General features: G+C 41.8%; 1 protein-coding gene across 9 annotated transcripts in view; it reads left to right on the plus strand.

Annotated features, from left to right (window-relative positions):
* TRIO (trio Rho guanine nucleotide exchange factor) overlaps window positions 1–22,873 on the plus strand; it is a 322,942-nt gene that overhangs the window by 142,287 nt on the left and 157,782 nt on the right. For all 9 annotated transcript variants that reach the window (XM_068236605.1, XM_068236606.1, XM_068236608.1 and 6 more), the window contains exons 17-23: window positions 5,794–5,985; window positions 9,371–9,520; window positions 11,712–11,826; window positions 14,369–14,484; window positions 16,039–16,161; window positions 18,766–18,960; window positions 22,717–22,832. In XM_068236605.1, coding sequence (XP_068092706.1) covers window positions 5,794–5,985; window positions 9,371–9,520; window positions 11,712–11,826; window positions 14,369–14,484; window positions 16,039–16,161; window positions 18,766–18,960; window positions 22,717–22,832 — 1,007 coding nt within the window. The remainder of the gene's footprint in view (window positions 1–5,793; window positions 5,986–9,370; window positions 9,521–11,711; window positions 11,827–14,368; window positions 14,485–16,038; window positions 16,162–18,765; window positions 18,961–22,716; window positions 22,833–22,873) is intronic.

Consider the following 22,873-nt stretch of genomic DNA (forward strand, 5'->3'; position numbering starts at 1 on the left):
AAATCAGCCTCAGCATTCCTTCACGTCTCAGCTGTAATCCGAACTGCAATCAGACATACGGATCCCCAGAGACGTAGGAATCTTTCTCCCCTCACAAATCATCTGCAGCATAACACAGAACTATTCACGCGTGCAGCGTAACTCTAAACCATATTAACAGCTAGTACTTGTGAGACGCACATTTATCAGTCTGACATGACCACAACAATAAACCTATATAACTTTTAGCGGCGCTGACTGGAACTAGATAAGCTTGCACCTCTCACTACACTCCTCTCTATCACCTCTCCCTCCCATCCAGTACTAACAGAAGCACCGCTGGCTTATCTCCTGCTGCGGGGGACCCCCCCCCCTTTTTCCCAGCCTCTGTAGAGACGGAGAGAGAAGAGAAGAGAAAAAAAAAACCCAATCGACTTCTTTCCAGCAAAAACATGCCTGAGACAAATGCAGAGATAACCACTACGTAAATATACAACACAGGAAGCTTGAATCCGAAGAAAAAAAAACCCAGCACCTAAACTCTGAAAGCAGCCTCCCCCCTCCCACCACGCGCGAGAGAGAAGAAAAGCCCGCAGCCACCATGCTGCAATTAACACAGAATATACACATTAACACATTATCCTCCTCTCATACAATAAAGATAATGCAACACAACAACGTAAAACATACTTGCCTGAGCAGAAGACTTTGTAAGCCTGCGAATTCGACCAGCTTTTGGCAACTTTCCACGACACTGAGTGGATCTCTGGAACTACTGAGCGTCAGCTCTGTGTACCCACACTGTCTCAGCGGATCAATCTCCAGCGGCAGCTGCCAGCCGGCCTCGGAGCCTTCCAGTCACCTGTGATCCGGTTTAGGCTGTGACTGATGTGCACTGTCAGTCAAAGTTTAACATCCACGAGTGTCGCCGCTGGTTCCCCCGAATTGCAGCCCGTGCCCGTGTGTGCTCGGCTCCCACACACTACTCACACCAGCTTATCAGTCTCAGCTTGATAAGCTTTACAGTCTGTGTCCGTCTATTCCGCTTGTTTTGCTGTGGAATATCTTGAAACCATTTTCCTTCGGCCCCGGCCCCGTCTGCCTGTTTTGCTAGGCAGGGAAGGATTTCAGGCACCACTGTTATAAACTGTTCTTATCACCTTGCTTCGACACCATCGTCTCACAGACTGTGAGATCACTTGACTCTCCACACAGCAAACAGGAAATAGACTTTCTCAGGCTTCTCCAATGTTTCCGTTATTTATTCAAGAAACAGGAATACAGATAGATACATTCATCTCCTGGCCAAGCAGACTTCCATGTTGCGTTACAGCTGCTTGAGTATCTTCCTACTGAAGATACCCAGGTCTTCTTGTATCTACTCTATGTTACAGCTAGACTACCTATGTACAGCAAACATTATATCAGATTACATAAAGGAAGAACATGCTTAGAGAAATAATTGGGTTCCAGTCAGTATTGCGAGCTAGTGCGGAAGGAAGAAGCAGAAGTGAGTTCCCCATCGCTCGCTCCAGATTTAATACCGACTAGGAAAGAGTTAAATATGACATCATCTTCGCCACCCCCTATATCAGTCTATTGGTGGACCCACTCGTGGTGTCATCATACCCGCCTACTCGATTAATAATCAATGAGGCACTTGACCCAGATGCAGGACCGTGGATGTTTAGTAAACATGGCCAATGTTTTCTGTTCCTGTGGTTGAGGTCAGAGTAGTCCGATGGCCTTCTTTAGGAACATGTTCTCAGTATCTGCGTGTATCTTCTGCTACACGCAGACCCTGAGATGCCTCTGCCTGCATCACCAAACCTCTATCTATTTTAAAGGCATACACTGCGGACAAGCCTTTTACATAAAACTCAGGCCAAGTAACTGAGGCCTACTTAAATTATAACAAAATATATATATATATATATATATATATATATATATATATATATATATATATATATATATATATATATATATATATATATATATATATATATATATATATATATATATATTTTTATAACGTTGCATCATTCTCTAATATTTGCAGTTTACACACTACTCAGCATTCTAAATGATTTTACAGAGCAGCCCAGTGAACTATTGACCTGTCCTCTGGAGAGAAAAAGAAAATACAGTGACTGACAGTTGAGATAACAAGCTTCAGAAGACAGAGCTCTCTGTGACTTTCAAAGTCAAGTAGCTCAATGGCTGTTTTTGCATATATAACTGAAGTTTCTTAAAGAGACACTGAAGCGAAAAAAAATGATGATATCATGAATTGGTTGTGTAGTAGTGGTAATTACTAGAATATTCATAGCAAAAAAAATTCTCATATTTTTATTTTCAGTTACACAGCTTTTTTTTTTATATAACATTGCATTTTATATTTGCAGTTTACACATTACTCAGCATTCTAAAAGTTTTTATTTTGCAGAACAGGCAGTGAACTTTTGACCTGTCCTGAACTGTTCTCTGCAAAAGAAAAACACAATACAGTGGTGATAACCTAATCAGAAGTCAGCTCTCCACCACTTTCAAAGTCGCAGGGCTCAATGACTATTTGCATAGATAACTGGTGTTTCTTAACTCTTCATGTACTGGAAACAAATATTACACTTATGTCTCTGCTCCTAATGCTTTATTTCTCAGCTGTACTACACAAACAATTCATTATATCATAATTTTTTTCGCTTCAGCGTCTCTTTAACCACTTTAGCGGTATGGACGAGCTCAGCTCGTCCATTAAAGCCAGAAGGTGCCGCTCAGGCCCTGCTGGGCCGTTTTTGATAAAATAAAAAGCAGCACACGCAACCGGCACTTTGCCAGCCGTGTGTGCTGCCTGATCGCCGCCGCTCTGCGGCGATCCGCCGCGAGCAGCGGCGAAAGAGGGTCCCCCCAGCCGCTCGAGCCCTGCGCAGCCGGAACAAATAGTTCCGGCCAGCGCTAAGGGCTGGATCGGAGGCGGCTGACGTCAGGACGTCGGCTGACGTCCATGACGTCACTCCGCTCGCCGCCATGGCGAGGAGGAAAGCCAAACAAGGAAGGCTGCTCATTGCAGCCTTCCTTGTTACTTATGCTTGCCGGAGGCGATCGGAAGAACGCCTCCGGAGCGCCCTCTAGTGGGCTTTCATGCAGCCAACTTTAAGTTGGCTGCATGAAATAGCTTTTTTTTAATTAAAAAAAAAAAACCTCCCGCAGCCGCCCTGGCGATCTCAATAGAACGCCAGGGTGGTTAACTCTTTCTGTACTGGAAACAATATTAGACTCCTGTCTCTGCTCCTAATGTTTTATTTCATGGCTGTACTACACATACAAATCATTATATCATCCATTTTTTTTTTTTTTTTTTTTTTTTTTTTTGCTTCAGTTTCTCTTTGTGGTTAAGTTAACACAGAGATACTTTGGTTGTCTAAAAGGTCCAATAGTCACTGTCTTAGGAAACCATCATCTGCATAATCACATGCTTATGAATGCAAATCTTGCAAAGCAATGGAGGGCTTTCCTGAACACTTCATGAAATTGTATGCCAAATGCATCATCATCAAGACTGGGTTGATGAGGATGGGAAAATTAACGTAAACCTACACTAATATAGTGGACTAGAAGTGAGCCAGGCACTGTCTCCCCATTTCTTAATACTCCCCACTAGAGAATCAGGTGCTGACCTCTTTCCTTATTATAAATATATTTATGGCATTGCGCATGATGACTCTCCACCTTCATGTCCGCTGCTTCCTCCTCCCCGTACCTTCCGGTTTTTCCAGCATCAAAGTTTTGAAATTTTGTGTTTTCAATTCTAATTTTACTGTCTTCTGAACAATTTGATTAATAACTAGTAACAAATGCTCATCTTATTTTTCATTCATTTTATGTATTTAAAATGTAACTTGTGCAAAAACCATGATGTAAACAAGGTTCACGCAAAATTTCACATTTTCCCTGCAAATTTTCAGGACCACTATAGAGGCAAACTTCACAGTGACACTTGTCCGATTTAATATTTTAAATAACAGTTGATAAACAGTGTCGCTGTAAACCTTTGGGTACAAACCTCATCCTCCAAAGACATATTCATTTGTAATCATTTTTATTTTATTTTTTTTGTTAAAAGACCACTATAGCGAAATTTAAAAAAAAGTTAAAATACATGTGTATGCATATGTATAAAATATACAATTGTTCCAGAGTAAAATGCACTATACATTTATTTTTTTCCTACATTGCTGTCATGTACAATAGATTGTAAAAATCTGACAAGTTTTGGACTAGTCCATCTCCTCATCAGGGAATTCTCAGGGTTTTCTTTGTTTCCAAAAGCACTTTTTGAATGGCAGTTGCTCAGTTTAATTGCCAAAGCAGCGTGCAAGGGAGTAGGGAGGCAAGCTGGCATCCTTTTATAGATCCTATCCAGGGACTGCTTTTGTAATAATAAAGAAAATACTGAGCATACTCCATAAGAAGATGAACTGGTTGAAAACCTGTCAGATCTGTCAGACATTTCTTGCTTACTGTAAGGGACAGCAACATAGGGTAAAAGTAATTTATAGTGCATTTTACTCTTGGAGAAATGCACGTCTTATGCACATGTATTTTAAATGTTACAATTTTTTGTGATCGGGGTCCTTTAGATTTAAATTGTTTGATGTGCTTTGTGAAGTGACATCAGTTTAGGGGACCTGCTTTCTAAGTAGATTTTTGTTAGATTTGATGTTCATATCCAGCCAAATCTGAAATATGTTAAAAATGTATTTTATAGTAGTAAGTAGTCTTGCCTTCTTTAAGGCTAAAAGTAATAAAAAAAAAAAAAAAAAAAAAAAGACAGCAAGTCTTGCATGCTTTTTTTTTTAATAGTGCAGTGATGTCCAACCTGCAGGGCTGTGGAGTCGGTACAATAATACTCCGACTCCTCAGTTTATGAAACCACCAACCCCATTTTGCTCTGACCCCATAACTCCGACTCCTTAGTCTAATACTTACCAGGGCTGTGGAGTTGGTGCAAAAATCATTCGACTCCTCAGTTTGATACCATCAACTCCGACTCCAAATACCCAAAATTGCTTCTACTCTACAGCCCTGGCAACCTGCTTCACTTCTTGGTGCGGGTCTCTTAAACTGGACCTTGGACTGCAACTTTTCTGCTCTTTCCAGCTGGTTTGAGTGTCTATTGAGTTGTTCTGTGTACAGGAGCATTCCACCTAGTGTAAATCTTCAGGGAGATGGAATCCGAAGAGAAACCACAGGCAAGAAGGTCACGCACCACTGCTTTACGGGAAATAACCACTGTCAGTTAAGGGCTATATTATTTTTTATTGGGCTTTTATTAGATTATTAATGACTTGGCAAGCAGCGCAATATAATGTTTTGATTAGCAAATAGTTGCTAATGAGCCAGTCTCTTATGTGACATTGTCCTAAAACAGGAACCAGTTCTGGTCCTCACACTTGCAGTAATTGGATGCTTCACTATTTTATTCTCTATTAGCAGAGCTTTCAGCTGGTACTCAGTTACCTACAAATATTCAATGCTGCAATCCCTTGACAATGGCAGAAAGCTGTATTGAATATCTGCACCAAGAGAGCCCTATCCAAACAAGCAATCAGCTGGTGATCACTTATTATTATTAGTGTGTGTGTGTGCGTGCGTGCGCGCGTGTGTGTGTGTGCGTGCGCGTGTGTGTGTGTGTGCGTGCGCGCGTGCGTGTGTGTGTGTGTGTGTGTGTGTGTGTGTGTGTGTGTGTGTGTGTGTGTGTGTGTGTGTTTTTTCTTCTTCTAACATTTTATAATGTATTTTCTCTGACAGAAAACACACCAAAGTGCCCTGCAGGTGCAGCAGAAAGCAGAGGCTTTGCTACAAGCTAACCATTACGATATGGATATGATCAGGGATTGTGCAGAAAAAGTAGCCTCGCATTGGCAACAGCTAATGCTGAAAATGGAAGACAGACTGAAACTCGTAAATGCATCTGTGGCCTTCTACAAAACCTCTGAGCAGGTACTTCAGTGGAATGAAACGTAATATTAACTGGGAAAAAAAAAATAATCCCATAAGAAATTGCTTATTTAGTTTACCCATCCTGTTGTTTTTAGTGTTAATGGTCAGATTTAAGGAGAATGTGATTCAAAAATAAGAAAATAAGAATTCTGCTGGTTTACTTTTTCTCTGTGATACCAAAAGTGACATCATGACATATTTGCCCCCCCCCCCCCCCCAATTAAAAAATAAAAAGCAGCTCTGTGTTAATTTTCTCCCTCTACTCCCTCTTAATTTTCTCCCTCTACATCACTGTGCAAACTCTCATTAAAGGGAGGGGATTACCTTCTGGCCATAGTGCAGCACGGTGGCATAGTGGTTAGCGCTCTTGCCTTGCAGCGCTGGGTCCCCGGTTGGAATCCCAGCCAGGTCAACATCTGCAAGGAGTTTGTATGTTCTCCCCGTGTCTGTGTGGGTTTCCTCCGGGCACTCCGGTTTCCTCCCACCTCCCAAAAATTACAGATAAGTTAATTGGCTTCCCCCTAAATTCGCCTTAGACTATGATACATGCTCTTCACAATATATAGACATATGACTATGGTAGGGACAAGATTGTGAGCACCTCTGAGTGACAGTTAGTGACAAAACAATACTCTGTACTGCGCTGTGTAATATGTCAGAGCTATATACATACTAAAATAAATAGTGTCCTTATCTTATCCAAAATAATAAACTTTTTGTTCGAATGCTGAGATAAGCTTGTTACTATAGCTAAACCTTCCCACAATCCTGCTGGAACTGCACAGTTCCTGCAGTTAGCCAAAAGCACCCAAACCAGGTAAAAAGAAAAAAAAAAGTTAGGGGACATATAGAGACTTATTTTAAAACAGAAAAAAATGGTTTACATATATTTTTGGGGCACTTTTGTTTATTGTTTTGTTTTACAATAAAAGGAAGATAAAGTTAACACGTAACAAGTGTCGTGAGCAATTTTGGATGTGAAACGATTTCAGTGTTCTTGGAGCAGGACATAAAGTTTGCTGTATAAGTAAATCTGATCCCTGCATTAGAAATAGAATCCATAAAGGATGTTTATTAACCTGATCTGCACATCCACTGAGTGGTAAATGTTAGATTTTCTCATAGTGCTCAAAATGTATCATATTGTCCTGGAGCTCCACTCTCTTCTGGTACAGATGTGTCTTCTCCATATATGGTTAAATTGTAACACGATTGATGTATTTTTTTTATTTCATGTGGCATTTGATTCCTTGTATAGTTTTCTTAAAAGGTCATCCATCCTAAAAATATTTCAGCTTGTGTTCTGTACAACACATTATGTACACAGTGGGGCCTGTTTACTGAGGATGGAGAACATTAATAAGCCAGCACACTTGGGCATTTTTTTTATGTGTCTGCTATGCGTTGGTGAGCATTTGAAACCCTCACCTTGTTGTGGTTGTGCAAGCTCTACTTCACTAACCTTTCTGACTTGAGATGAAGTGAGCAAGGATTACAACCTAACCTTAAAGTGCACCTGAACTGAGAGACATATGAAGGTTGCCAATATGTTTTTTCTTTTACAATGCCAATTACCCGACAGTCCTGCTGATCTCTTTGGCTGCAGTTGTGTTTGAAACACAAAGTTGAAACAAGCATGTGACTAATCCAGTCAAGTTTCAGTCTGAGCACCTTATCTGCATGCTTGCTTGTTCAGGGTCTATGGCTAAATGTATTTGAGGCAGAGGATTAGCAGTATAGCCATGCAATTTGCATTGTTTACTCCAATTGAGCATTCTGCGCTGTGCTCTTGCAGTCATCTTTACAGGATGGCCACTCCTAGGGAGAGTAGCAGCAGTGCTGAACTTTCTCCATTTATAGACCATTTGTCTTACTGTGGACTGATGAACAGCAAGGCTTTTGGAGATACTTTTATAACCCTTTCCAGCTTTGTGCAAGTCAACAATTCTTAATTGTAGGTCTTCTAAGAGCTTTTTTTGTGTGAGGCATCATTCACATCAGGCAATGCTTCTTGGGAAAAGCAAACCCAAAACTGGTGTGTTTGTTTTATAGGGCAGGGCAGATGTAACCAATCTCATCTCATTGCTTGAACTCCAGCCGCCAAGGAAAAATAAAATATATTAAAAACAAAGAATAAAAGGAAAAAAATGAGGTGGCCTAACTCAATGATGACAAATTCATAAAAATGAATTTGAGGCTGTCCAAATGCGGCTACCAGCATTTAGTGGCACTTTTTGTCCCGAGGAAGTGGACAAGTTCCCACAAAACGCGTTGCCTGTGCTTTTTACTAATAAATAATTCATTTTTATTTATTGTCCCTGAGGTAAGCCACCTAATTTTTTTCCTTTTATTTGTGGTTTTTAATATATTTTATTCTTCCTGGGTGCCTCTTTTCCCTTATCTGTGTCTTACTCCCCTCTTTATGAGGGGAGTCCGCTACACCTGATTACTATTGGTTACGACCTACTCATAGTCCATCAGCATGTATGCGCTTTTTGCAAGAGTGCGACCATCTTCCGGTCCCCTGGTAGCCTGAGTGGAGTCTTGGTTGTGTATGGCCACCTGTCCAAAGTGGTCGGTGCAACCCACCTTTGTGAGTATTATTCATCTGTCCTGCAATCATCCGCCATTTACCGTGAGGTACTGCACCATTAGGGCTCCCGTTGTCTCTGTGTTTTTTCCTCTTTAGTGTGTTACACTTCATCTTCAAACTAATTTGTGCAGAAATCCATATAATTCCAAAGGGTTCACATACTTTTTATTGCTACTGTACATAGTACTTAAAGAGAACCCGAGGTGGGGATATGGGGGGCAAATTGGACACAGAGCCTTGTTCTCTGCCTAATGACATGGCTCTGTGTTCCCCAACCGCTGCACTCTGCCCCCCCCCCCCCCCACTGCCTCGCTATAGCCCCCCGAGTTTAGCGACAAGATTTGTCCCTAACTCTCAGGTAAACGGGAGAGGAATTCCCTGTTTAAAACTCCCGACCAGGGCATTCCTACAGGGTTTCCTGAGCTGCCATTGTGCAGCTCTCTCCCCTGGCCGCACCTCCTGCCGCTCCCCCGCCTCCCTGCACTGTATGAGAGACAATACAGTCTCTCAGCGCAACGTTGTGACCCAGGGGTCATGCAAGTGAAAGTGGGCTATTGAAGCCCACGAGAGCGGCGGTTTTTGCGGGTACCTGATTCGCTCAGCCCTGCGGATCAGGTAGCCTACTTTTTTTTTTTTGAGCCCACCTCGGGCTCTCATTAACATAAATAATGCAATCTAAGTAATTTAATGTTATAGGAAATTTAAAATCTGATTGAAATAAACTGTACTCACAGCACAATGCAAGTAGGTAGTTACACTACAAATGCAACTATCATTTTTTTTTTCTTTTAGGTTTGCAGTGTTCTAGAAAGCCTAGAGCAAGAGTACAAGAGAGATGAAGATTGGTGTGGAGGTGCTGACAAACTCGGGCCAAACTCTGAAACTGACCATGTTACTCCCATGATTAGTAAACATCTTGAACAGAAGGAGGCATTCTTAAAGGTATCATTTGTTGTTGGCATAGATACATAATTAATCATTTGTCTCTGGTTAAATACAATCTCTCAAATGACTTTTGTGAAATAGCACAGATTTTTAGCAAGCTTTATTGCAGACCTTTAGGGCACGTTCGCACTAGATTAATCACTGAAGCGCTAGCGCAATATAAGGTATATGGCAGTGATCTCACTGCTGTGATTGCCGCCAATCGTGGACGATTCATGATTAGCGGCAATCGTTAAACGTGTTACCTGCGGCATTTTGCCGATTCAGTACTTTACCCTTTCGGGGCCAAGGACGTTAGTTACGTCCTCTGTGTGGTCGCCTGCTGATGACAGGACGTAACTCTAACGTCCTTGAAGTCGTGATGTGATCATGCACACCCAGGAGGGGAGATTAAGCTGTCTTATGACAGCTGACCTCTCCCCTCAGTGATCAGAAACCATTGTGATCGGATCCTGATCACGTGATCATTATGATCGCCGAAGATCGTAGTGATCTCTGAACCATTGCGGCAGCTGAAGAGAGAGAAGAGGACCCACTCACCTTCCTGACACTTCCCCGGTAATCGTCCCTCCCCCTCCGCTCTGTCTGGCATCCATCCTCGCTCAGTCACTAAGTTCCGGGTCCCGGCTTGATGACGTCAAACTGCTTTGGTCCCGAAGGGGGCTTAAATGGCCGGTCCCCAAGGGGTTTAAAATGCACTGATTGCGATCGCTCTGAATAACAAGAGTGTTCAGTGATTTTAATGCATTAATCGCGGTAAAATAACCTGCGCAAAGTTTTGCCTTTGCAAGTTTGAATGAGCCCTTACATACCTGAATGGCTCATGCACTGATATAGACCCTTTCAAGTTTGTTCCTCACAGGAAGTATGCACTAAGTTTGTATGCCTGTTTTAAAGGGAATGCAGTGATCTTGTTTTCATTGTTAAGTTTGTTGGTTTTAGTTCAAAACACATTTCCAAAATAAGTCGGGAAACTGTTTAAAATGTAAATATAAACAGGATACAGCTGAATACCTAGAACAAACAAGACACTGACACAGAAAGACACAAAACCTTTATATTGCGCTTTTCTCGTGGCAGACTCAAAGCGCCAGAGCTGCAGCCACTAGGGTACGCTCTATAGGCAGTGTTAGGGAGATTTGCCCAAGGTCTCCTACTCAATAGGTGCTGGCTTACTGAACAGGAAGAGCTGAGATTCGAACCCAGATCTTCTGTGTCAGAGGCAGAGCCCTTAACCGGTACACTATCCAGCCACTACCAGTTAAAGCCAAAGAGGTTAGTGGTAAGTGTACTTGGGGCTGTGACTCCTAAGCTGGAGAAATGGCCCCCACATGTCCTAGGCACAGCATGTGAAATCTGTCTAGAAAGTGCAGTGCTAGGAGCTTGCAGGCCTCTGGTTAGAGGACCAGAGTGAAACCACATGCCACCTATGTCAAGTGACAGAAAGTGTGTGTGTGTGTGTGTGTGTGTGTGTGTGTGTGTGTGTGTGTGTGTGTGTGTGTGTGTGTGTGTGTGTGTGTGTGTGTGTGTGTGTGTGTGTGTGTAACAGATGGCTATAAGCAATCTTGTGTTTTCAATGCAGAGCAACAAGGCATCATGTTCTTGTAAGAATACACTTAAAGGAATCGTCGGGCAAAAAAAATAAAATTGAGTTTCACTTACCTGGGGCTTCTACCAGCCCCATGCAGCCATCCTGTGCCCTCGTAGTCACTCACTGCTGCTCCAGTCCCCCGCTGGCAGCTAGTTTCATGTTTGCCGACCTCGAGGTCAGAGTACATTTTTACGCATTCCCGCTGGTGCAGGAACATTAACACATACATTTTTTACACGTTGGTGGTGCAATGCATAAAAATGTATGTGTTCATGTTCTTGCACCAGCAGAAATGCGTAAAAATGTACTCTGACCCAGAGGTCGGCAAAAACAAAACTAGCTGACGGAGGGGGACCAGAGCAGCAGTGAGTGACTATGACTGCACAGGATGGCTGCATGGGGCTGGTAGAAGCCCCAGGTAAGTGAAACTCAATTTTATTTTGCCTGACAATTCCTTTAAAGGATACATTTATGACTCTGCCACTGTTTATTCATTAGTCTTGTAACTGATTATTGTTGTATTGGCTGGTGTATAGTTGATTTCTTGTTTTTATTTTCCACCGCTCAAAAAATTGTTTTGATTTGTCATTTTTTAAGGCTTGTACATTGGCCCGAAGAAATGCTGATGTCTTTTTGAAATACCTGCACAGGAATAGCGTAAACATGCCAGGAATGGTTGCACACATCAAAGCTCCAGAGCAGCAAGTGAAAAGTAAGTATTCTTGTCAGAGTTTGAAATGACAACTAGAAAAACTGTGTATTGAGATACACACCATACATCCATTGCGAATGTTAAAGAGAATCTGTACTCTGAAATTCTTACAATAAAAAGCATACCATTCTATTCATTATGTGCTCCTGGTCCCCTCTGTGCTGTTTCTGCCATTCTCTGCTGCAAACCTGGCTTGTAATTGCCAGTTTTAGGCAGTGTTTACAAACAAACTAACCAGCTTCTAATAGGCTCAGCTAAGCAGAGTGTGTTAGTCACACAGAGCCTGCAGGGGGTGTGTACAGCTTCTAGCTAATCACAAGCAGCCCTGCACATTCCAGTCTGACTGCCTCAGCCTGACTGTGCCGACTATAGAGAGAAGATTAGATCATATAACAGAGATAACACAGCTACTGTGCAATTAGGAAAAGCTGCAGTAAGCCAGACCACATTAGAAAAGGCATAGGAACTTATAGCATAGAAGAAATAAAGATAAACAATTTGTTACAGAGTCTCTTTAACAAAAAGCATCCGATGCATACCTCCCGACTTTTTGGGATAAGAACGAGGGGCACATGAGCCACGCCCCTGCCACACCACGTTTACCATAAAGATTTGAAAAGAAAAATGTGTTTTATAATTCCAATTTCACTGTTCCTTCCTATCCTGGTTCATTTTCCTTCATATTAACATTTAAAAATAAGAAATATATCAATCTAACCACTTAACGACCAGCCCTGTTTTCTATGATCTGTGCTGGGTGGGCTCTTCAGCCCCCAGCACAGATCAGGTGGCAGGCAGGGCGATCAGACTCGTCCCCCCCCCCCCCCTTTTTTTCCCACTAGGGGGGTGTCCTGTTGGGGGGGGGGTCTGATTGGTGCCTATTTGTGCCTAGGGGGTGGGGGGGGAGATACACCTCAAAGCCTTCCTCCGCAGCGATATTCCCCCCCCCTCCCTCTCCTTCCCTCCCCCCCTTCTCAATATAGGCGGTACAGGACAGCGGCAATTCCCGGGCCAATCAGAGGCCGGGGATCACCGATCTCCTTTATGGCGCTGCTGTGACAGCAGCGCCGTAAAATGTAAACACCGGGGATTACGTCCCCGGGTGTTAACATTTAGCCTGCGAGCCGCGATCAGAGGCTCGCAAGGCTGTTCACGGAGCCCCCCTCCGTGAACTGATAGGAAACGTTTCCATGGAAACACAGATGCGACCAGCCGCTGCCGATACTCATTGGCTGGTCTTTAAGTGGTTAAAAGATGAGAATAAAGTCTAGAGTCAAAACATTTTTAAGGAGAAAACTGCAAATATTGGCTTAGAATTTTTATACCAGTCGTTGAAGAGGGACAAAAAGAGGGGCAGTTTTGAGCTATAGCCTATGTGTTATGTAATATGTAGTTTTCAGAAAGTAAAAGACTTCTCTCGCTGCTCGGCTGGGTTGATATAGCGTGTGGCAGTGGAACGGTTCCCGCATTGGGAAAACCGACATGTTGATGGATCCTACTGTATGTTAACTATACAATTCATTCACACATCCATTGTGAGCTGTATGTCTGTTTCAGTAGCAGAATGCAAAGTTCTAACGTTGCATGACTTTCTGGACACCATGCGGAACATGGACATGTCATAGATAGCATGCAGTAAAAGTGTACCTGAGGGGTTACCTGATGAGATAAACGTGTATATACAGTGACAAACATACAAATAACTAGTCTGTTTCCTTTTCTTCTTTTTTGGTCTGAAAGAGTTAGGCAGGGGTCACACTTGTCTGCTTGTGTGTGCGTTTTCTGCACAGAAACTGAGAACTCATGTTAATCAATGGGTTAGGTCACACTTAAATGCAGATTTCGTGTTCAGAAAAAAAACATCCTGCACATTTTGTCTGTTTTCTCTATAAATTACATTAGCTGCTGTAAGGCAGGGGTCACACTTGTCTTTCAGTTTTCTGAAAACTATAGAAAACTGAAAAACAGGGTTGACCCCTGCCTTAAACTTTCAGGCCCCGTTCACATCTAAAAAAGAGCAAAAGCAATCGCTAGCGCTTATCGCTAGCATTTTGTGTGAGTGATTTTACGGCAATTATCATTGGACAGTTCCGCGATTCAGAGCAATCACGGTCAGCGTTTATTAAGCACTGTACCGCAATTGCTCCAGAATCACGGCACAGTGCTGAGGGAATATGTTTTGCAACTGGCGCTAATCGCAAAACGCCCGGGATCGGTGCTAATCACAGCAGTGAGAACATAGGGTAATATAGCACTAGCGTTTAGCGATTAGCGGGAATCACCCACTAATCGCTCAGGCGTGGATGGGCCCTCAGGCATGGAAGTGACAATTTCTCTCCAGTCAGGACCTAGCCGATTGTATTTAATCCCCCGCCATGAGTGCCTTAGTTGCAGTTGTAATACACATTGGCAGCGGGGACAATTCATCTGTAGTTCTCCTTCAAACCTCCACTTGTGTTATTATTGTCATCTCAGTGTATTTCCTTTACTTTGCCTGATATTTCTGCATTTGTCCATTTTTTTTTTTATTTTTTTTTTGCAGATATCTTAAATGAATTGTTTCAGAGAGAAAATAGGGTACTCCATTATTGGACCTTGCGGAAGAGAAGGCTGGACCACTGCCAACAATATGTAGTATTTGAAAGAAGTGCAAAGCAGGTAAATTATTATTCATGTTTTATTTTCAGTCAGATACCCTTAAAGAGAACCTGTAACAAAAAAAAAGTTCCCCTGGGGGGTCTCAATGAGGCTTCCCACTCCCCTGTAGCAGCAGGCAATCCAGCGCTAACTCCCCCGAAGTGTCCCGGAATCCTTCCTCGACAAGCCTGACAAGTGCTGATAAGCACTGATTTATTTACCTTTTCTGGCTGCAGCACGGGCGCTGTTGCGGCTCTCCGCACGGATATAGGTGAAAATAGCCGATCTCTGTCGGGTCCACTCTACTGCACAGGAGACTTGCGCCTGCGCAGTAGAGCGGGCCGACAGTGATCGGCTATTTCCGCCCATCTCCGAGCGGAGATCCGATACTGCGCCTTCGCTGGAGTCGGGAAAGTAAATCTTTACACCCCCGCTGTTCGGGGAGCTTTATCTCCGCCGCTGTGGGACCGAGGAGGACGGAGGAAGCCTCAATAGGATCCGGAGACTTCCCCCACCCCAAGTGAGTACCCCCCAGGGGAGGTTTTTCTCATTACAGGTTTTCTTTTAGCTGTAGGAAAAAAGAAAGCATGCACCTGATGCTAGATACACACTGAGATTTTCTGGCAAATCTATCACTTTTAAACAGGTGTATGCAGACGTGCGGGTGAGGGAGCACAGCAGTGGCTTGTAGCGCAGGACATGAGTCTTTTGTCTGGGAATCTACAGGAGGACTAATTAGGTTGTAATGCTGGATCCACACCATACAATTTTTCGGCAGATTAACCTGCCCGATCATTTCCAGCATGTCCAATCTGAGGATCGATCGATTTCATGAGTGATTTTATGACAGCTTTTCGTTCGTTTCTATGTAAATCGGTCATAAAATCGATCATTCCTCAGATCGGACATGCTGGAAATAATTGATCGGGCATGTAAATCGGCCGAAAAATTGTATGGTGTGGATCCAGCATAAGACTCATGTCCTAAAATCTCATGTGGTTAATTAGTGCTATGAACCTTTTTACTTGATAACATGTTTACTGAAAATCATCAGGCTGTTATGCAGGAAATGTGTTCTGTGAGGTATTGTATACAGGTGTGCCATGAATCACTAAACACATGAGCGCATTGTTGTTTTTTTTTACTTCCCTGCAAGCTAGTTGCTTGTGATCAGTCTATCATCCCTCCCCCACTTGCTTCTGTGTGGCTTATTGTGCCAGTTATGCCTTTTACTTTTGTCCCGTCTATTGTCTCCTTTCCTCTTACTTGTGTGCCACCTATCATCCCTCCACTATAGCGGAGTAGCATGACTGTATAGTGCTCATTCCCTGAATTGTCACCCTAACGATACACAATTGTTAAGGTTGACAGTTACTGTATATATGTACGCAGCGTAACCCTTCCTCTATTATCTGAAAATAGGTTGATAACAGTGGAATTTTTACTTTAACTTCTTCTTGTCTAGTGGAAGTTTAGGTGCTCGTTACTTGTCATTTGCTTAGTCATTTTCACTGCTATACAGAAACATATAACTCCCTTATGTCCTAATAAAATAAACATTTATTTTTTTGGAAGGCTCTTGAATGGATCCATGATAGTGGAGAATTTTATCTTTCCACTCACACATCAACTGGCTCCACTATTCAGCATACCCAAGAGCTGTTAAAGGAACATGAAGAATTTCAAATCACAGCTAAGGTAATTTAAAGAGCAGCAAGGCCGAGCTACTCTTGTGTGCTTCTTTGACGTCTCATAGTATGCATTAACTGTTTCAAAATGTTTAACATCAACTTTCGTCCTGAGAGCCATCAAGGCTAGAGAGCATTTGTGCCCACCTGTGCTGCAAAAATCTGTGATCTATCGTTGTATAGCTTTTGACAGAATGTTTTTGTAAAGGTCAAAAGTTCACCCAACCATACACTATTGTAAGGGGCTGAGTGGACTTTTGAATTTTATATAAACTGGAATATCTCAAAAACTATAAAAGATAGAAAATTTATTTTCGCGTGCACAGATGTAGCTTTACCCATCCATATTGATTTCATGTCTGTGTGCTGTTGTAGTGTCTCTAGAATGCTCTGATTGTATGGGATGCAGCTCCCATACTCTTAATAAGAGATGCAATGTCTTCAGTCACATAACCACACAAAAGTATGTGTACATTAACCACTTTAGCTTTTTGGACGTATCTCCTACGTCCACAAATTCATGCTGGACGTAGCAGCTACTGTTGGGGTTAGTGGGGTCACATCTGCCGGGGTGCTCATCGCCGCCTGTTATCCCGGAGATCAAGTTTTCCCGCAGTTCCCATTCATTGATCTAAGTCCCCATTAGAACGATCGCTGTCTTCTTTGTAGAAGCCCTGAACATTCTGTTACACATCCCCTCTTCACATCCTGTACATTGCGTGCTGACAGGAAGCCAAAAAAAGACTGAGGCTTTCTTGTGGCCAAATAGTAAAACTACATCTACATACTTTTTTTTAATGACTACACACACTTACTATTTACCTCCCACACATCCACCTTTATTTCCAAATAAAATATTGGCGCCATACATACATGGTATACATGGTAGCATGTAATATTTTAAAGCTATAATGGCTGAAAACTGAGAAATAATTAATTTTTCCCATTTTCTCTTAATATTCTCGTTAAAATACATTTAGAAAAAAAAATTCTTAGTAAAATGTACCACGCAAAGAAAGCCTAATTGGTGTCCGAAAAAACAGGATCTAGATCATTTTATTGTGATAAGTAGTGATAAAGTTATTGGCGAATGAATGGGTGGTGAAAATTGCTCGGATGCATAAGGCGAAAAAACACTGAAGGCTGAAGTGGTTAAAGGACCACTCTAGCAAAACAAATAAAATAGTAAGCAGTTAAAATCTGACAGAACTGACTGGTTTTGCACTAGTCTATCTCATCGGAAATTGTTTTTGTTGTTGTTTTCAAAATAATTTCCTGAATGACAGTTGCCAAGTCTAACTGCTTTCTTTTTACTTTTTTTTTTTTTTTGCTGTAGTGGTCCTTTAAAGAGTCATAATGAAAAGAGTAATAATAAACATGCTGCAGCCTCCTAGTAAAAAAAAAAAAGTCATGTTTACCTGAGAAGTCACCCCGAAGACCTTGCATCACTCGACTTCCAGCGCATGGCCCCGTCTCCCCTCCCTGGAGAAAACGCCTGGCTGTTTACTGCAGTAAATAGCTTGGCTTTTTCTCCGGGGGGAGAGAGAGGAGGCGGGGCCAGGTGCTGGAAGTCAAGTGATGAGGGGTCTTCGCAGGTCAAGGCTTCTCAGGTAAATATAACTTTTTTTTTTTTATTACTAGGAGGCTGCAGCATTTTCATTTTTACTCTGGAGGTCCACTTTAACCACTCAAGCCTATCTGGATGGATATATCCGTCCAGATAGTCTACACTGCTGCCGTTGCCTGGTGTGCGCACTCCTGCCGCCTTCCATTAGCCTGGAGATCAATGAATAGGAGCAAAGTTCCCACTCATTGATCTATGTCCCCATGTAAATGACCGACACCGTCGACGAGACCGTTCCGTCCTTCCCTTCTGCCCCATCCACTCATTAGTTCTGCTTTGCGGAGGAACTTTCCGCATGCAGAAGTGAGCTGCGATACATTTTTTTTCCAGATAATGACATTTGTTTTACTTTTAAAATTGGCCCCTTACCTCCCACACTCCCCGATAGGTACACATAATTTAAACAATTAAATAAAAAATATACAATAAAAAAATTACATAAATAGTTACCTTAGGGACTGAACTTTTTTTTAATATGTATGTAGTAAAGTATATTACTGTTATGTTTACAATTATGGGCTTGTAATAAGTGATGGATGCAAAAGTGAAAAAAATGCACCTTTATTTCCAAATAAAATATCGGCGCCATACATTGTGATAGGGACATAATTTAAACGGTGTAATAACCGGGACAAATGGTAAAATAAAATACATGGGTTTCATTACGGCAGCATGTGTTATTTTAAAATTATAATGGCCGAAAACTGAGAAATAATAAAAAAATGTTTTAATTTTTTTCTTAATCGTCCTTTTAAAATGGATTTATAATAAAATAATTCTTAGTAAAATGTACCACCCAAAGAAAGCCTAAATGGTGGCGGAAAAAAACAAGATATAGATCATTTAAGTGTGATACGTAGTGATAAAGTTATTGGCAAATGAATGGGAGGTGAAAGTTGCTCAGATGCATAAGGTGAAACACTGTAGGCTGAAGTGGTTAAGGTACATGCTGCCCAATCTGTTAACAAAGATGTTTTCTTTCTCTAACAGCAAACAAGAGAGAGAGTAAAACTGTTAATACAATTAGCTGATGGCTTCTGTGAAAAAGGACATGCACATTCTTCAGAAATAAAGAAATGTATAGCAGTAGTTGACAAAAGGTATCGAGAGTTCTCCATGTGTATGGAAAAATACAGGACATCTTTAGAAAAAGCTCTTGGAATTTACTCAGAATCCAACAAGTCGGTAAGTAAAGACCATTTAGAAAATATGCTTATTTAATAAACTTTTGAAAAATGTTCAGTATTTTCCCGTGCAGTTTGTAACTCCTGAACTGATAAAGGAGTACCTTCACTCCATGGGAATGAGTTTCTGATGGAGATTTGCCATGAAATAGCCTTGTCATTACACTGGGCTTTGTACAACGTATGTTTGGGAGAAAAGTGTTCTCTGCCATGACAACTTAGTTTCATCCAACTGTCATTTTAAAGGACTACTTGAATACAAAGTACAGTTATGTGTTTGTTCCACAGTATGCATAAGGCCCGGTTCACATTAGCGTTCCAGGTCCGGCTTCCCCGGACCCGGAACGCTCCGTACACAGCGGATGGTGAATGGATACATTGTTAATCAATGTATCCATTCAGACTCGTGCGCCGTCTGGATCCGGATCTGATCCGGAAACGCAGCTCCGGGACGGTCCGGCTTTTTTTCCAACATGCGTTATTTTTCAGTCCGTCCCGGTGCGGCTGCTGACCCGGGCCGGATCCTGACCCTTCGCATGCGGCCATGCTGTGCAATGAGAAACGGATGTTTCTCATCACACTGGCAATAGGACCGGATGCTTCCAGCACCGGTCCTATGCCACTTGGGGGGCCCGGACTACACGCCGGTATCCTCCATGCTTGCGGTGCCTTTCTGGCACTGCAATGTATCTAGTTCCGGCTACTTTATTGTAGCCGGAACTGATACATTCCGGATCCGCAACTTGTGCCGCCTTGTGGCCACCGCAGAGACCCGTACGGTCTCTTTGCGGCCACCGGACCCCCGGACACTTGCGGACTCGAACCGCAAGTGTGAACGGGGCCTAACAAAAATTGACTGAACTTCCTACATATGATTGGATATAGAAATTGGCAGCTGTGACTTAGTGACCCTCTAGTGCCTAGGTTCTCAACATGTGGTACGCGTACCCCAGGGGGTACTTCTGATGGTCCCAGGGGGTACTCGGACTTGACATACTTGCCTAAGAACAACAAATTTAGAGTTTTAGAAGTTGATAAATGTTATTTAAACAGCACCAAATTAGCATTTTAGTTTAAAGCAATAGTAAATGCTTGAAATTGTTTAAAACCAATTATCATGTACTATGATTAAATATATATTTGTCGAGGGGTACTTGCGATAATGTTTACTACACTAGGGGGTACTTGGTGAGTACAGGGTTTTAAAAGGGGTACATACCAATGAAATGTTGAGAAACACTGCTCTAGTGCATCCTGGCGGTTATAAACCGTAATGTCATCTGTCTTTGCAAATATCCTAGGATGTATGCAGGATGCTGTGTTTGAGCTGGCAGCAGGATGGAACTTTTATTAAAGGACAGGCTTCCAACATCACAGCTACAGATAGAGATAATTCATTGAGGTGCCAGTTTTTCTGAGTTTATCCAAATTTTATTGCATTTTCATATGCAGATTATAGTTGGCAAATCAAAATCAGTCTAGTTACCGGATAATATGCCTACAAATTGAAACAAAATGTGCAATTCATTACAAATCTCTAGCCACAGGCTGCAATTGCCACTCCCCCCTCATCAGAAGAAGCTCTACTCCCTAGTTTATCTTCTAGCTTCTTCATGTAGGTAAGAGATGAGATCACGGTTTGTAACTGACAGAATGGATGGGATGGAGAATATTTTGCAATGGCTGAATCTCTATTTCTAGACAAGTGGGGAATTCAGTTTATGGTGGCGGGGTTGGAATGGGGCCCAAAACATAATTATACTTATGTGCTTAAAGAGACAGTGAAGCGAAAATAAACGTATGCAATAATGATCTGTATGTTTAGTACAGTTAATTAATAGAACATTAGTACCACAGAAGAGTCTCATATTTTTATTTTCAATTATATAGCTTTACTTATAACATTGCATCATTCTCTCCTATTTGCATTTTAGAATCCATACTCTGTATTTTAAGCTGTAATACAAAACAGAAATAATGACCCTTTGACCTTTCCTGCAGTAAAACCTTATCTCAAGCTGCCTCTCATTGTTGGCTGTTTAAGCTATTCAGAAAACAGAACTGAGCTCCACCAAGTTGGTGGAATAGCTCAGAGAAGCCATTTTGCATAGATAACTAAAGTTTTTTTTTTTCTTATTGTTTTTTTTTTTTTTTTTTAAACTTCCTGTACTGGAAAACATGAGACCTTTTTTCTTTGCCACTAATGTTCTATTTGTTATCTGTACCACACATACAATTCATTATCTCAGAAGTTTATTTTAACTTCATATTTGCTTTAAATACAGTTATGTTGCTAAGTGAAACTCCACTTTTGCCAAGCTCCACATTCTGCTAAGCTTAAAGGAGTTATCAGGCAAAAAAAAAAAAAAAAAAAAAAAAGTTTCACTTACCTGGGGCTTCTACCAGCCCCATGCAGCCATCCTGTGCCCTCGTAGTCACTCACTGCTGCTCTGGTCCCCCTCTGTCAGCTAGTTTAGTTTTTGCCAACCTTGGGGTCGGCGGGCCGCATTGCGTACATTTTTACGCATTCCCGCTGGTGCAGGAACAATAACACATACGTTTTTACGCATTAGTGTTTCAATGCGTACGTTTTTACGCATTAAACCACTAACGCGTAAAAATGTTGTTTTTTTGCCTGATAACTCCTTTAATGTGAAATGTTATTTCAAACTGTGTGACTTATTTCTAAGAACATAATCACCCATCCCTTTCATCATGACCCTAACACAATACATTTGTTTGTGGGAATGTCCACATTGCTGCCGTTGGTCAGTTAGTGCAGGTCTGGAAAACCGCTACATGATTTGTGCAGCTCTCTTCTCATGCAGGTAACACCAAGAGTAAGGCCTAGTTCACATTATAAATCGCAAGCGCTAAGCGATTTATTGAATGTTTTTGAAAGCGCTTTTCTAAGCGCTTTCAGAGAGATTTTCTTGCTTTAAAAAGCGCTTTTCTAAGCTCTTTTGTGTAGTGTTTGCGATTGGATAGAAAACTCATCTCTTATGTGAGAATACTCACACAGGCAAACATTACACAAGCACTTTTAAGGCTTTTTTTTGTTTGTTTGTTTGTTTTTTTAAATCGCCAGCGCTAAAAAAAAACAAAAAAAACACTAAATTGCCCCTAATGTGAACAAGCCCTAATACCCAGGCCATCCGTACCAAAACTCAAAGTATAGACTCCATGCTTAAAAATAAGGGCAGTTTATACTTGGTAGTCAGATTTGGAAATACTGTATATAGCTGACTGCAAATTGAAATGTAAACTATCACTTTGAATATAGACGTGTTAGGGACTGTGGGTAGAGAGAAGAAATTCCTGCCCCTCTTTTACACTATTTATGGTACAGATGGAAAGTACTGTATATTGGACACTATATCCAGTATTCCCAGTTTTATGTAATTTTTTCAACAAAAATGAAGTAAAGTATGTTATAAAAAGTTTCTAATATACTTCATGTCATTTCAACGAAAAGTATATTAGACCCCCTTGTCCAATACACTTTAATCGGCCCAAGCAGTGGAGAGGCCTTCACAGGTGTTCTGACAAAGGACAGCGATGGAGACTAGAACTAGCCGAAATGGGACAGACACATCGGATCCTCTGTCACTGTCCACGTTGTGGCTGCTGCGGTGTAGTGGGCATCAGTAGCAGAGTCCCTTGTGTGGTACTGTATGTCACTTTATAGACTCATAAGCTGTTCACTAAACATGGAATGAAAATGTCTGCAGTTATCTCATGTAATCTTTACTTGCAGAGTAAGAGTTTGCAGCTGGACATAATTCCAGGCACTACACCAGGTTGTGACGTAAAGCTCCGGGAAGCTGCCCATGAACTCAATGAGGAAAAGAGGAAATCTGCTCGTAGAAAAGAGTAAGTTTAATTTGAGCTAATATATGCACATTTGGTGGTGA

The sequence above is a fragment of the Hyperolius riggenbachi genome, chromosome 5 (genome assembly GCF_040937935.1).
Source record: "Hyperolius riggenbachi isolate aHypRig1 chromosome 5, aHypRig1.pri, whole genome shotgun sequence".
NCBI classification, from domain to species: Eukaryota; Metazoa; Chordata; class Amphibia; order Anura; family Hyperoliidae; genus Hyperolius; species Hyperolius riggenbachi.